The 15,509-nt window shown below is 34.4% G+C and overlaps 1 protein-coding gene across 4 annotated transcripts in view; it reads left to right on the top strand.

Annotated features, from left to right (window-relative positions):
• Nucleotides 1–11,219, top strand: part of LOC148223390 (uncharacterized) — a 165,728-nt gene extending 154,509 nt beyond the window's left edge. For 3 of the 4 annotated variants that reach the window (XM_088167445.1, XM_088167442.1, XM_088167443.1), the window contains 3 exons: nt 750–871; nt 2,534–2,627; nt 8,759–11,219. In XM_088167445.1, the coding sequence (XP_088023571.1) occupies nt 750–871; nt 2,534–2,625 (214 nt within the window). In that variant the 3' untranslated portion in view covers nt 2,626–2,627; nt 8,759–11,219. Of the gene's footprint in view, nt 1–749; nt 872–2,533; nt 2,628–4,306; nt 5,301–8,758 lie in introns of those variants that run through there. The other variant, XM_088167444.1, reaches the window with a different exon arrangement.
• The last annotated feature ends 4,290 nt before the right edge of the window (nt 11,220–15,509 follow it).

Genomic DNA, 15,509 nt, shown 5'->3' with positions numbered 1-15,509 from the left:
CTGGGTCAAAAAACAAAACAACAAAACAACAACAAAAAACCCCAAAACAAACAAACAAACAAACAAACAAACAAACAAACAAACAAACATTAAAAAAATAAAAAACCAACCAAACAAAAAACGACTCCCAGGAGAAGCACAAGGAAATCTTGTCAGTATAACAATAGGGAGATTCTATCAAGGTATAACCTCTTATGAATTAATTCTGCAGTGGTGCTCAAAATAAATTAAATCTTATGCCAGACTTGACTGCTCTGAAATATTAAGTTTTTGAAGCATTTTTGAAGGTAAGATTCTAATCCTTCTTCAAGGGATTGTTACTTTAAAATAAAAAGTGATTTTTTGCTGTGAAGTGTATAGGAATTCTATTGTCTTCATGACGCACAACAGTCACACAGAATTTTTAGAAATCAAAAACTATGAACAAGCATCACACATACATTCTTGTTCTATTCTTTATCTCTTGTCTCCCTACAGTAGTTCTTTTTCTATGAAATTTTTAAAATGAAAGATTTAAAAGAGAGGATTTTTTTTCTTAAATAGTGTTTTTCTTAAAGAAAGGATTCTCTTTCTCATTTTAAAAACTGCTTAGGATGAAATGTTGGATGCTGGTCCTAAAATTCATTTGTTCTGCTGTATATCAGGAGTAATTGAACTAATATTAATGAAAACATCACACTAGCAATAGAAAAATGCAACTTATGAAAGAAGCTTCTTATGTCACTCTCTTTCTCTGACTTCTCCAACAGTCCTGTTCTGCAAAGAGGAGCAGGAGGGAGCTGTGGAGAACATCTTCCAACAGCCATTATCCTTCCCTGTTCATCTCCAGCGATCTGTCACATGTCACATTTTCCATCCTTAAAGGCATATGGTGGGTATTAGAGATGATTGCTGCAGCATGCTGATCCTGGCCCTACATATACTTGTTTGACACACTTGATTGTTGAATGACATTTACTTTGACAAAAAAAAGTTGCATGTGCCTTTCATTTCTTGCTTTTATTTATTTTTTTTAAAACACATGATCCACTTTCCCAAATACAATAGAGAAACCGACTTTCTCTTTGGTTTGTAACAGATTTTCACACTATTCAAAATGAGATTAATATTCTCTATAAGATAAATGGAAAAATCTGGACAGGTGTTACCAAAACAACTGAATTGATTGGTTTTCTGTAAAAGGAATATGATTTCATCTGACCTCTGTAGTCTGGAATATTTAATAAATCATTAATTAGTATTCAAATATATCTCCTGTGCTGTTGAACAATATTTTGGGCACACTGACATATTTCAGTTCAAATATTTCTATGCAGAAGATAAGCACAGAGTAGGACAAAAATTAGGATAAGCTGTGCCACATGAACTGGGCAGAGAGGAATGGAATATGCGTGTACAGGATAATTTAATGTTTCAGATTAATATCAGGTTTACTTCAGATTCAGTCTGTGATCTGTTACTGGCTTGACACATACTTTAGATCAGAAAAGGGGATAACAGCAGACATACAATATAACAATTATTTATTTAAGATTTGACACTATTTTCTGGTTCTGTTTCATTTTGTTTGCTATTTTTTAAATCCATCTCTGTTAAAAAAGAGTAAAAATCTAATAATTTTCTGTAATTGAAAAAAATCCACTTGATAATTAGGGTTGAACTGCTGTAGTGCCTTGATATCTCTCTATATATAGAGACATATAGGGATGTGTGTGTATGTATATATACTGGAATGGCTCTTCTTCAATATCAAGGGCTAGTGGTAGTCAGAATGAGAAAATTTATCTTGGGTTATAAAGCAAATGTCTGTCTATCATGAATTTGTATAGAATCTTTTTCCTCAATGTTTTTAGTAATGTTTTTATTAATCCAGTTCTAAATTCCATAAGCTATGGAGTTTTGATCCTTTTCTGTGGGTCATTAAGAAACCCTTTACACTATTCTATCACTAGAAAACATTGATATATTTTACTTCAGTTTGTTTTCTCTCTTCTACCCTTTTTTTTTCACTTTAAACAAATTTGTACAGAACTTTATGACAGATTCTAGCTCTCAAATTTCTTGGGATCCTTATAGTGTTAACCTTCACACTGCTGCATCATTCTTTTCTTAAAAACCCCACTATTCCATTTATTACATTTTTCTTGACAAGTTGCAAAAGAGATTTGAAAAATGAATGTTGGTTTTCATTAAAGACATTCATTACTTACAGTTTAAATTTCCTCAACTCAGTATTGAATCTTTGTCAAGGGAGGAAGAGGGGAAAAAAAACCCCACAGATTTGGTTTCTACCCTTACTCATGAAAACACCATTATCTCACACAATTATTCCATTTATTTCAGTCTTTTTTGTTGCATATTATAGGCCAGGTACAGTCTCTGATTTGTGTGCCTTATTTGAATAGTACTTATAGATATCACCTATTAATTACTTGAGAATGTATGTGTACATGTGGACAAACTTCAGTTTCACATCCAGTAAAATGCGCCCTACATTGCCTTCCTCAGTGTTTGTGATTTTTTGATCTTTCAGGTACAGAACAGCAATGCCTGCAGATGTCAGTCATCTGTCTGGAGTTCCTCCTACTCACTAAAGAGAGTTCAAATGAAGCCGCCTACAACTAAGAGTGAGTTTTGCAAGATTAATATTCCCACATGCTGACAAGAAATCTGAATTTGCACAAAACACTGCTGACCACTTTTAAAAATAATAGCGGACATTTCTGATTTTATTAAAATATTTCCTCACTCTGACACTTGTATAAGAATAGAGTAAGTCTTGTCTCAATTAGAGCTTTATAGACATTTTTCTCTTTTTTTCTTTTTTTCACTAGAAGGGCATTTACCCCTTCCTTCTTCTCTGCCACAAAGCAAAAGCATCTTTATAGGGGAATGTGTTTTAGACAATAAGTCTTCCCAGGATGCAGTTCTGTTGTGATAACTGCCTTGATACCTAATGACTTAATTAGCTTATCACACAATCGCAATAAGTTAAAAAACTTGTGCAAAATGGAATAAATAATTGATTTTTTTTTTCCTGGAAAAGAGGAAGTAAATTTTGAATTTCATAACCTTAGCATATCAGTGACGCTAATTAGACCTTGCATTTCAATAATCTTTCATTTAAAAACTGCTGAAAACAACCAGCTATATTTTTTACTCTGTGAGCCTTTACGTGATGAACAGAAACATAATAATTTGAGAGTAGTGAGTAGAGAATTCTATTTTCAGTCCTATTTTTCGTATCACAGGAGCTGACTCCTAAGACCTTTGCAGAGCCTTTCGTTATTCGACTGCTGCATTTCAAATAGTCGGTTTTGATGACAAAAGAGTTTCATATTTGGCCCATGCCAGACACATTCCAAACAGTTGCTTTTCCCCAAATTTTTATTAGCTATGACATAACCAAGGGTGTCATCTGATAGTTAGCTAAGCAATTTATTGTTTAGGATTACTCAATAGATTCATTGTTATCACTGCATTAAGCACGAGTTGTGGTTTTTGAGAAGGATTTTTAATCAAATAATATGATATATGTTTTTATAATGTTTACTATATCTTTGAAATGATCAGAGGGAAAACAATATATGGGACTTAAAGGAACTTTCAATATCTGAAGGATCATTTGTTTACTCAGCATTGATTTCAGAGTGACTTTCTGTAGTTCATCATGTGCCCTGAATATATGATCACACCTCTGAATCATCTCATTGTTAACAATATCAGAGGTGAAATAATGAATGACATAAATTTCTGAAACTCTTCTTTTATTTTTCTGTATGGCCAACAGTGTTAGGTTTGCCTGCCTGGACTTGACTCCTCCAAATAATGTTTGAATTTCGTAGATTCTGACAATAAAATCTAATCAAAAACTCTATATCCTCAAAGGGAAAAACTAGCTTTCTATTGTGAAAATAGAAACAATCCTTCCCCAAGGCACCAACTCTACTTCAGGCCCATGTGAGCTAGCAGGCTGGATAGTAGTTGTGGCAGCACTGAGCAGAGTCAGGCTGTGAAATCTGTCTGGGAAAATGAATAAATATTAAGATATTTAGTCACTGCTGATATCTGTGCTACTGAGGTTATATTGATATCTACAGTGACTGCCATGCCGTATGTCACACAATCTGGCCTTACTTTCTTGCTTGCTTTCTTCTGAGGGTTACATCCATGTTGCTTTTGGTCTCATCCAAGAGCAGCAATATGTTAATAAGCAAAGAGACTTCTCTTGAAGCTATTAACAAGGAACATAATTTACAATATATATGTTAAATATTTAAGCAGAAACTTAAATTTTCCTTTACAGATGTGAATTTGCCAGCTCTACAGAAAGAAGTTGTTTTTGAGGGCTTCTAGTGTAATATTTATTCTCATGCTAACATTACCAACATCTGAGAGCAGCTTTTTGAAAGGCCTAATTACACAAAAAAAGGAAACTTTAATAAAATCTCTCCTTATGATATGTAGATAAGCTCTAACTGATCTTGAAAGCAGTTAGTACCTGTACCCCTTTTTAAAATGTAACTAGTGCTAGCAGAGCACATTTCTTTTATTCATATTTTTTTTAATTTTAACCCAGTGTTCAGAAACACTAACATTAGAAAATCAGCTATCAAAGGAAATAGTAATTCACCATATTTTAAATGCATGGATTTAAACCCAGGCTTTACAGGCTCACTCAAGATCCATGTGATTCAAGGATTCCAGCCTTTACTGTCTTGCTGAAGCACAGCAGTGGGTAATGGAAGACAGAGGAAGATGTTTCATCGTTTGCCAAGCAAGTCCACAAACCCACAGAACTAGTGGCAATAAATCTGTATCTCACAGGACTATAATAACTGTAATAATACATTAGGGTCTGCATCAGTATCCTGGTTTGAGGATTGATACTTCCCCAGAGATGGAATGTCCTTATATCTTTCAGGTACATACCAATCAGTCTTAACATGAAGCTAAAATAAAGAATTGAAGACTAGCTACTAGCCTATAATTAAATGCAGTTAAATATATACAAATTAAGTTAAATAATACTTAAAAAAATGTTCTGCCCTTAGATTTTAGCCTAAAAGATCTCAGCAGCAGTTTACTGAAAATAAGAAGCTGTGCTGAAATAATGCAAAATGCACACAGAAATTACTACAGCAACAGTCAGCAGTGTTTTATAATGCTGATTGCATTAAAAATCAAAATCTTGTACGATGGATTTTCGCCTGCTTTAAATAGTGCAAAGTAAATATATAAAGTAGTTTAAATAACATAAAGTAGTTTGACATGTAGATGGACCTACAGGCTTTATAATGAAGTACATAATTTTGAAATAACTTTCTTTTTAGTTTTATACTTTGAGATTTAATATTCTTCAGAAATGAGTCACTATTATTTTCAAATAATAAGAATGTAAAAATGTTTCTGATTCTAAGCTTCTGTTTATTGCCCTTTTCTATTAATTGCATAGTAAACAATGGTTTTTGTAATGAAATTTTGAAACTTTCTATATAATTAAAATGATAGCAAAACTAAAACCATGTATTTGTTATGCATATATGTTTGTGGGCAGAACAAATAAGTAGTTACTTCTGAATAATCCAGTTTGGTGTCTTTTATTGTTTTGTACAACTTTTTAAATTTTTGCTATTTTTGTTATTAGAGTCTATCAAAGAGAGAAAGTGCATAAATGATTCTGGATTAAATTAATTTACTTAAAACTAAGCATTTGATTTTTGTCTTTGCAGTAAATTAAATTACTAGTTTTGAACAAAAAGCATTCCAAATAAATCAAAATTCATGTAGTTCAGACCCTAATTCTTAGTTTGGTCATATTCATTTTAGAAAGTAATAGAACAATCCAGCTTTCTTTATTCATGTTAATTGGCAACAAGTGTTGACAAAAATGTATATAAATACTTGCCCAAGACTTCAATATTTTTATATTACAGTATGGTTATTTACACATATTTTCTTTTTCTATATTGTAAAATATTTGCAGGGATTTATTGGTGACTTTTAATTGGGAAAATAAAATTTCTGGTAGTCATGGAAAGATTTTTCTATTTGTGTGTATTCAAAATTATTCAGAAAACTTTTACCCTTTTAAGTCCTCCTTGCAGATATAGTCTGACAGATAGGTAGACAGATGGACAAATGGAATTGGCAGATAGGGATCACAGTTTATTTTCCTAGTGAATAAGTTGATTACATTGGGAAAGCTGACTACACAAACACAGGGAATGGAAGAAAACAGATGGTATGCGTTCCAATGCCTGGTGGCTGTTTGAGCATTAAACATTTGTCTAAACCGATTCCCTGTAAGTAAAGAATCTGTATTTTTTAATATCTTCCATTAAATAAAGACCCAGTGAGTGGGGAAATAATGAATGGGAAATAAACTCAGCATTTCAAAGATTTAAGCATTATTTATGCTTTAAACCCAGTAAACTATCATGGAAAAGTCTTTGTTTAAAATGAGGAAATTTAATATGCCTAAAAATTCATATTTCTACCTAAAATTAGAAATAAGAGAAGGTAAAATTATTAAGCAAGTATGCAAAACCTTTTCCAAAACAGTTTATTCTTTCATGATGATATTTTATGCTGGTCATTTCTAAGAAGATCTTGCAGTCTGCTTGCAGATGAATGGTAGAGTGCAAGCTCCTAAGTTATATAAAACTGCTATCCTAATAGCAGAATCAATGACATTACACAAACCTGGCTCACACCCATCACCTGCAATTACAATGAGTTGCTGTTCATTGCATATGTGGTTGTTGTTTTTAAGTCACCAAGGATTAAGAAAGAGAGAAAAATGTACTACAGTCCAAAGTCATGAAGGGGAAAGTGTGTTAGAGCCACATACACTGTATATTTATTTACTTATGATGAGTCCCAGCCACGAGCCATCAGCTTACAGTTTCTCTTACAATCACCCTCATTGGCTATTCATGAACAGGTCATGAATAGCAGGATTATATCACTTTGTTTTTGCTTCCTTAATAGGAGCTATTAAAGAGTCACTTTTCAGATTGGTATTATTAACTGTTTGTTAGGCTATATTTTATGAATAGTGCTTTCCTTATTCAGAAGAGGAGAACAGCATAGAGAACTGGAAGTGGTTTGAGAAGTAATATGAACATCAAATTATTTGTAAGGCAGGAAATAATTGGTATACATTGGCAAACGTAGTTTGAATAAAAGAGCTGAATACGAGCCTATTGCAGGAAATAGTTCAGACTGTTATTCTGAAGAGATCTGTACCACTACTCTCCAAATTGCCTGCGTTGCTTTTCAGATCAGTAGATTTTAAGGCCCAAAACCAGCATTTACATCTTAACATAATGGCTAATATACTACAGGACAATCAATTTCACTAAGTGATCCAGAGTGACAACCACAATTTTGAAATATATAAAGAGGCAACCAAACATACCAAACATCATTTTAAGTGTTGAGACCACCGCATTCCATGGCAAAAAGGATTTACTGCAGCTCTGTGTGAGATGTCCCAAAGGTTTAATACATTCTTCATTAAACATGTGTAGCATGATCTCAGTCTGAATTTGTGTAGCTCTGTGTCATCAGTTTTTGGGAGCATTTTAGTTAACTAAGGACTGCAAACAAGCAGAAAACCTTAAATAACATAGGGGAACAATTATTTTACAATGGTAAACATGTATGGTATCATGTCTTGGCAATAAAAAACAATTGTGGATTTTCTCACCCTCACTTGTTCAAAAACTGAATCCAGATATGTGTAGCTTGAGTGGTACAAAGTGAAATAAATTGTTTATTTGTTGTTTAGGGTTCCAAATGACAGCATCTCACTTAAAAAAGATGCATTAGTAATGTTGATTAATTCATGACAAGATGATTATGCTAAAAATAATCAGACCTTTTTTCAGAGATCTTAAAACATTCTTTTTATTTTTTTTCCATGTGATCGTACTATGTAAAATATAAGAGGCACAAATGTCAATTCAAAAAGAGAAATTTTCGTCTTGCTTTTTTTTCTTCACAGTACAATTTTGTTGGAGTTTATTAATTATTTTTATCTTCTTTTTCTTCTGTTTCAGAACACTAAATGCACTATTAAAATTTTAGCATTTATTTTCAAATTGAAGATCAGGTGTCAGCCACACTGTATTCATAATGTTCCGTTACTCTCAAAATCTAAAATGTATCACTATTGGGAGAAAAAGGAAATAAGAGATACACAAGTGAAAAGTTTAACAGCAGATAATGGACTTCAGCAGCCATTGAATAAAAGGCTTAATACTTAATTTAATACTTCATTTTAATTAAATATGAAAACAACATTCAAATTGAAATAAATATTACATCAATTAGCCATTCTCCAGATTACATCTAAGAAACCTCTCACAGAGCAAATAGCGTGGCTGTACATCTGGCACAAAAAGCTGAAAGGCAAAAGGAAGCATGCTAGGATTTGATTATAGTTGTGTTTATTTTCATGGTAGTTAACATTAATTTTGACAAGAAACCTAAGATATTCAGTTGCTCAGGTTTTTTGGGGTCTAAGTATTATCATGTCGTTCAAGCTTGGAAAATAAGAGAGGTTTGCCTCTCTTAGTATAAATCGAAATAGACTTGTCACTGCTTATGAAGAAATGATACACAATTTTTTTTGTTACAGATTTCATTGGAAGCATATAAGCTGGGTTTTTTTGACAATGCTTAAGTTTCCTTGTTCTTATTAATTATACCTTTACTGCATGTCAGTCACTATCAAATTTTCTTCTTTCAGAAGGCCTTCCAGCCCTGTGGTGTCTACGAAAATGTACCTGTCTTTTCAACCAATCTCCGCCAGTACCATGTAAATTGTTCTCTGTTTTAATAGCCTTGGTGCAACACTCTTTTGTGGTGAAGTTATGCCTTCCCTCCTAATTCTAATGAATAGACTCATTGTTGAAAATGTGGTGGTTAAACATTTACTAATCTTGGCTGTCTGCAGAGATGCAGAAACATGTTGGCTAGTCAGACGGGTGGCTCCTTTTCATGTGGCATTACAATATAGATAGTTTTTATGAGTTTCTGTTTGTATGCCAGACTCAGAACATATCCATCCCAGTCATTTTCCTGTGTCTTATGACTCTACATGTGCATACCCGGGAGGCTGATTGTTGAACAAATTTAACATGATCCCAAGGGAAGAAAAAGGTGAAGTTATTCAAAATAACTAGTGTGTAAGTATAGTAGAGTGGTTTTCTGCTGACTAAAAGGGCTAATTGTTGATAACAAAAAATGTCCTTAATGAAGAAGCAAGGTCACCTGAACCAATAAGATTCAATATTTGCATTTGGAGGGGATAGAAAAAAAAATTGTGAAGAAAGTGAACTTTTTATTAAAACAAACCAAACCAAACCAAGCCAAACCAAAACAAAAAAAAAACCCAAAACAAAAACAAAACCAAAACCAATCAAATCAAACTTAAATCTCAATATCTTGTATTTTTAGTGCGATTATTTTGTTTCAATTTTACAAAATCTTTCCTTTTGTCTTTTTTCCCTAACTGGTCTTGCCCTTAAAATAAATCTACTATTCCTGATATTGGTTCATATTATGTGCGGGATGGTAGAATCCTTTACCACATTCTTTTATTCATGAAGTACAGCCATGTCTGCTTGGAACCTGACAACTTTTTGCCAGCAGCTTGTCACAGTAACCAATGGCAAAAAAGAGTGAATCAAGCTGAGTATCTCCTGGATGGCTCTAAAATAATTCACTTACAGAACATGTGGGATGCATTCTGTCTTGGTTTGAAAAGACAGATGTCTTCTAAGAAAGAGAAGAGCCTCTCTTGAAATGGAAAATTTAAATCCCTCCCTCCAAATTATAATTTTGAAACCAAGGGGCTCTCAGGCAAAGATGTAGGGATAGGAATAGCACCTCTTTACTAGGAAAATTAAAATGAAAATGCAATAAAACAAAGCAAAATAAAATTAAACTAAACTAAACTAAACTAAACTAAACTAAACTAAACTAAACTAAACTAAACTAAACGAAATTAAAAGAAATCCACTGATAGAGTCAGAATACAACCTGACACCGTGTCAGTCAGGGTGTTGGTAGCAGTCTGATTAAATGGTGGCTACAGTCTTCCTGGATTAACAGATGTGGTTCTGTTGAAACAATGATCCCATAGAAGAGTTTAGTTTTTCCTCTGAAGGTCCAGTGGTAGTGTAGATGGGCCTGGTCTACCCTGGGAATCCAGTAGAAAAAAGCTGCCTTGGTGTTCTAAATCTCAGATTTTATCTAGGTAGGAAAAGCTTGGCTCCTCCCCCTGTGTGGAACATCTCACAGTGGGATAATGTAATTTGATCAGTCATGAAGCAAGAATGGCTCATTAACAGAAGATATTTCCCTGGAGGGAGGATGGGTCATGGAAGAGATAAAGAACACTGCTCCACCTGGTTTCAACAGATGGTGATAGAATACATACTGCTGGTTACATCTTGCATTGCAACCTAAGACACATTGTAGTTAAACAAGTTTTCTGTACGAAAAATCTTATAAAATTTGTTTTTCTTCAGTGCTATTGTAGAACTGTTTTTTGCCACACCTCTTCTACTGTGGAACACATATTGAGAAAGTAAGAAAATTACAGCCTGGAAAATATTCCAGGCTGGAGCTTTTCAGCTCTGTTCCCAGCCGATAAGCTGGTCCAGCTCAAGGCTAGGGAGAATTTCTCCCAGGGTGATAATTTGGTCAAAATAAAAAGGAATTAATAACAAAGGTAGAGCACCTGCTGTGGTGTGTGACCAGGCCCTGGGGATGGGGTGTCTTCTCTCTGAACCAATCACCTTTTCTCTACTCTTGGAATTGCGCGTCATGCTATAAAACCAAGTGTGTTTGTGAATAAACTTGTCTCTTTCTTCCTGTCATGAAAGATGACCATGTAGCTGTGCATCTTATTTCCGCCGCACTTAAAGGGTTAAAACCCCTTTCCACGGCTATATTCTGCCTCCTCAGAAAGGTATTATGCTTCTGGTTAGTTTTAAGCTACTTATAATAGGGAAAAGATAACATTTTTTTTCAACTATTTGGTAGGAATAAATAGAAAGCAGATTTCTAAGGTGATACCAGCTTTTTCTCAGGTGAATATTAGACTAGGCACAGTTTTTGGAACTCTGACCACCACTCAGTTTCATTGAAGTCAGTTTGTTTTGTAATATTTAATAGCTACTGATCTGGCATTTCATACTGAGCTTGCTTGCATTGTAATAAGTGGGGATAAGTCTGTCTCCAGATTGTGTGAATGATAGTCCTACTCTAGAATCTAATTCTACTCTAGAATTTGTTTTTTATATCTCTGCTTAGCTAAGATACAGTGACAGTCCATCCTGAAATATAAACCAAACCCAGATGGAAAGGCAGAAGACCTGAGAAAGAAGGACTTAAAATTATTTCTCACAGACTGTCCTACCTGAATGTAGCCAGGTCAGTTTAAATTTATCATTCTCCCTTTCCCTCTGCACCCTGAGATGCGTTTTGACCCTCCCAGTATTACTAGGTTTGGGAACTGTTGGCAAAAATGGTTTGTGGGTAGGCAGTAAAGAGGAAAACATCAATGATATGTCTATACAGTGAAGGCTAAATGTGTTACACAGCTGCTGGTTTTCTCTGTAAGGTATAAGTAATCCTTAGAGGGTGAGACCTATGAAATACAACAGCCATGGTCTGAATGGCCTGGTGCCACTAGAGCAATTTCCTTCAAATGATTCTATTCAGTGTTAACCAATAGCACATGAATCATCAGGCCAAATTCATTTCAGATGTACAATTCTCTTCCTTCTATACATTTGATCTCTGGCTGGCTCTGAAACATGTAGAGTAGCAGTATACACTTCCCATAAAAAACTGCATATGGGCTTTCACTGGAGAGGATGACTGTAAGTATTCAAGAGAAAGGAGAAGCAATGGAAATTTTGTGGTTGTGACTTTGTGTTGATACTACAAAAAAGATTCCATCATAAAGTGGAATATTTCAGATATTAACTAGCAGATCTCTGACAAAAATCCATACACCCCCTATTAAGAACAGTAACAGGAAAATAAAATAAATACTACTTTAACTGTGATTCTTTCTGCATACATTTTCTAAGAGATTGTTCTGAAATGGCACTTTTTTATGTAACAGTCATGTCTGAAGTTTTCTTCGTTTTATCCTGCAGAAGTGAAATTGAGTGATTACTTTTCAATCCCTCTGCCAGTTTTTTACAAGGTTTTAATCTTATTCAAGAGGGAATAGACTAAGGAATATACTGAATACACTGGGTAATTAATTGAAATTGAAGTCATGAAACAACTAGAAGAAATGGCAGTTCCTATAAGCAGAATTTGAAAAAAATAATAGTAGCATGAATGATTATAAAGAACTGTTTCAGAAGCAGGAACAAGAGAAACGATTAAAGATGTGCTGTGGCTTTTTCTAAGTTCTAAAGAACATCTTTCCCATGTGTATGTCCCAGCTCTGCACGTAAACATTTTTGCTAGCATAAGGAAAACTCGATTAACTCTATGTGTAGGTAACTAAATTCCACTCATACATATCTATCTGTTAAAATGAAGTTTTGTATATATAGCCTCCACTATAAGTGGTTGTTTCCAAGGCTGTCAAAAGGCTTTTAAAATTACTTTGATCTGGAGGCTAGGGGCCTGAATTTTATATTTGGATCGTGAGCACTATACACTAGCCATCCCAAAGAACAAGAAAGCCAAACAGCATCCTGTTTGACTTTTTGGAATGGAAAAGGACGTTTCTGTTTGTGTTTCTGTTACAGTCAGATACACTTGCTATTGAAGATCTCATGGTTTCCAACATGTATCAACAAACAAAGAAAGGAGTTATGAGACCATCTAATTTGAGGAGTTTGTCTATACAAATCTGTAAATATATAACAGGATTTGGAAATCATAGAATAATAGAATAGTTTGGGTAGGAAGGGACCTTAAAGATAATTTCACTCCAACCCCCCTGCCATCACCAGGGAGACTTCCCTCAACTTCTCTAGGCAACCTCCTCCAGTGACTTACCACCTCGGGAGTAAATAATTTCATGTTAATATCTAAAGTAACCCCTTCCTCCTTCAGTTTGAAGCCATTAGCTATGTCCTGTCAGTACACACCCTTATAAGAAGTCCCTCTATCTTTCTTGTAGGCCCCTTGAGGTACAAGAAGACTGCTACAAGGTCCCCCCACCCCGAGCCTTCTCATCTCCAGGCTGAACAACCCCAACTCTCTCAACCTGTCTTATAATGGATGTGCTCCAGCCACCTGATTCCATTTTTTGCCTCCTTTGGACTCATTTCAACAGTCATTGTTATTTTATATTTTGGGGGCCCCAGAGCTGGATGCAATATGGGGTCTCATGAGAGCAGAGTAGACTATAAGATTATCAAGATACATAAAATAAGTGCATAGACTTTATTTCTCTTGGCAGAAAAAGTATTATTATGCCAAATCTTTTGCTCTTCTTGGTCAGGTCAGGTGAGGGCAAACAATAGGATCACATAGCCAGAGATCCCTGTGAAATAGCACTCCTGAGATCTTCAAAAGCCACTTCAGAAGTACACAAGGGCTAGAAAAGGGATTTTCCAGTTGTGTTTCTATTATAGTCAGACACACTTGCTATTGAAAACATAATGGTTTCCATTCTTGGGACCTTCTAGAGGATCCCACAGCTCTTTGTGTCTACTTATGGTCACTGCTCTTTCTGAAAGGGCAGATGAAGGTGAATTTAGATGTGTCTAAATTTCCACCCACATCATATGAATTTGCATTTGCTGGTGTGTCACAGAACTCTTTTCTCCTGCAGAATATGCACAGTGTCTGCCTCTTAGTCTAGATCTAACCAAGTTAGACTGTTGTCACTCTTTCTAGTGGCTTGTCTGAAGTTAGACATTCAGAGGGTAAATAGGAGAGAAGAGATGAAGATGCAGGAATTGGTAAGGCTGTAACTGTCAAGAGAATCTTCTTTTACCTACATCACCAGTTGAGTGGAGCAAGCACTGTGACCATGCATCACTATAAAGCCGAAATATAATTCTTTGTCTGAGACTGGATTTTGTATATATATAAAATGATCAAGCTGATTGCAAGTTGCATGTGTTTCAGATTTTAAGTAATGATGGTTATCACAAGACTAGAGTTGGATTTAAAAAAAGGGTCCTGCTTCCTATAAAACCCAGACTTTATAAACATTTACAGCAATATATAATTACATAGAGTAATTAAAATGGCGATTGCAATCTCTTATTTCCTCCCTACATTTTTCTTCTGTAATTTTTTTTTTTTTAATAACCCTTTTAACAAGGAGAAATCCTTTGAGAAAGATTTCTGGAGGATATGAATGGCAGTAATTCTATTTGCTAAGGTTGACTAATATAATAGCCAGTATTTTAAAATTAACTTTGATGAGTACTTCTGTCTACAGCTGTTAATCCCTTTTTAAGAGATTAATGCAACTCTCATTGAAAATCTCTAGGCAGGGATGATATGATTCCTAAATAAATTAAAACTAAATCTAAATAGAATTAACACATGATTTGAATATGAACATTTGGGAAATTGCTCACACCACACCAGCAAGGTATTTTGTGTCTTGATAAGGCTCAGATAATAAAGTACTCTCTGTCTTGCTGCCTGATTCTTCTTTTACATTTTTTGCTGATGTGAACTTCTATTAAAAAAAAATAGCAGCTAAATTTCTTAAAAAGGAAGGGTGAGGATATGACAACAGATTTACAGATATGCAGTATATACAGATATGTCCTTAGCAGAATTTTTAAATGAAGTAAATAAAAACTTTTTAAAAAAATACTGGTGTTCAGGGTCCAGCACAAAAGCTTTTTTTTCAAATACTTGAAATTGCATTTTGAAACATTTTGTGTTCAAATCCTTTTGTGAAACTCAATAATTCTTTGTAGACTTACAGCCAAGTGAAGAACAGAACAATTTTAAATAGCTTGTCAATTTTTGAAGTATTACTAGAAAATATGAGACAGATACATACAATGATAAGTTTTTAGGATGAACCTGATTTTTTTTTTTTTTTTTGCAAATGGAAGAGTTGTATCTGTTATGGATAAAAGCAGTATGTGAGGTTCAAGTTAAACACATTTTAGGGTATTACCCGGTCTTTATGAAGTAAACCTCCTTCCTAAGTGCAATAGAGCAGAACTGATTGGAACTATTACAGTAATTTGTTGCTTTCTCTAGGAGATACTAAACTTCATGAACTTTCCATAGATTACAGTAAGGAACAAATTCTCTCTGGACATAAAATGCACACTTGGCAGCTGAGATAAGTTGAACATGACTCCTGCTAGCTCAGTCAAAACAATGTTCCTCTGGTAGAATCTTAAGTATTCCACATGAACTGTGTTCAAAGTTTAATTCTCACTGAAGTTGAGGGAATTGCTCTCTTTTGTCCTATTAGTTCAGCTATAAGACAGTTTTGCTATTTCAAAACCACGGGTGTGCATTACTATTTTTAC

Source organism: Sturnus vulgaris, chromosome 6 (genome assembly GCF_052056855.1).
Source record: "Sturnus vulgaris isolate bStuVul1 chromosome 6, bStuVul1.hap1, whole genome shotgun sequence".
NCBI classification, from domain to species: Eukaryota; Metazoa; Chordata; class Aves; order Passeriformes; family Sturnidae; genus Sturnus; species Sturnus vulgaris.
The sequence above is the reverse complement of the archived record's forward strand: the minus strand, read 5'-3'. Positions and strand labels throughout refer to the sequence as shown.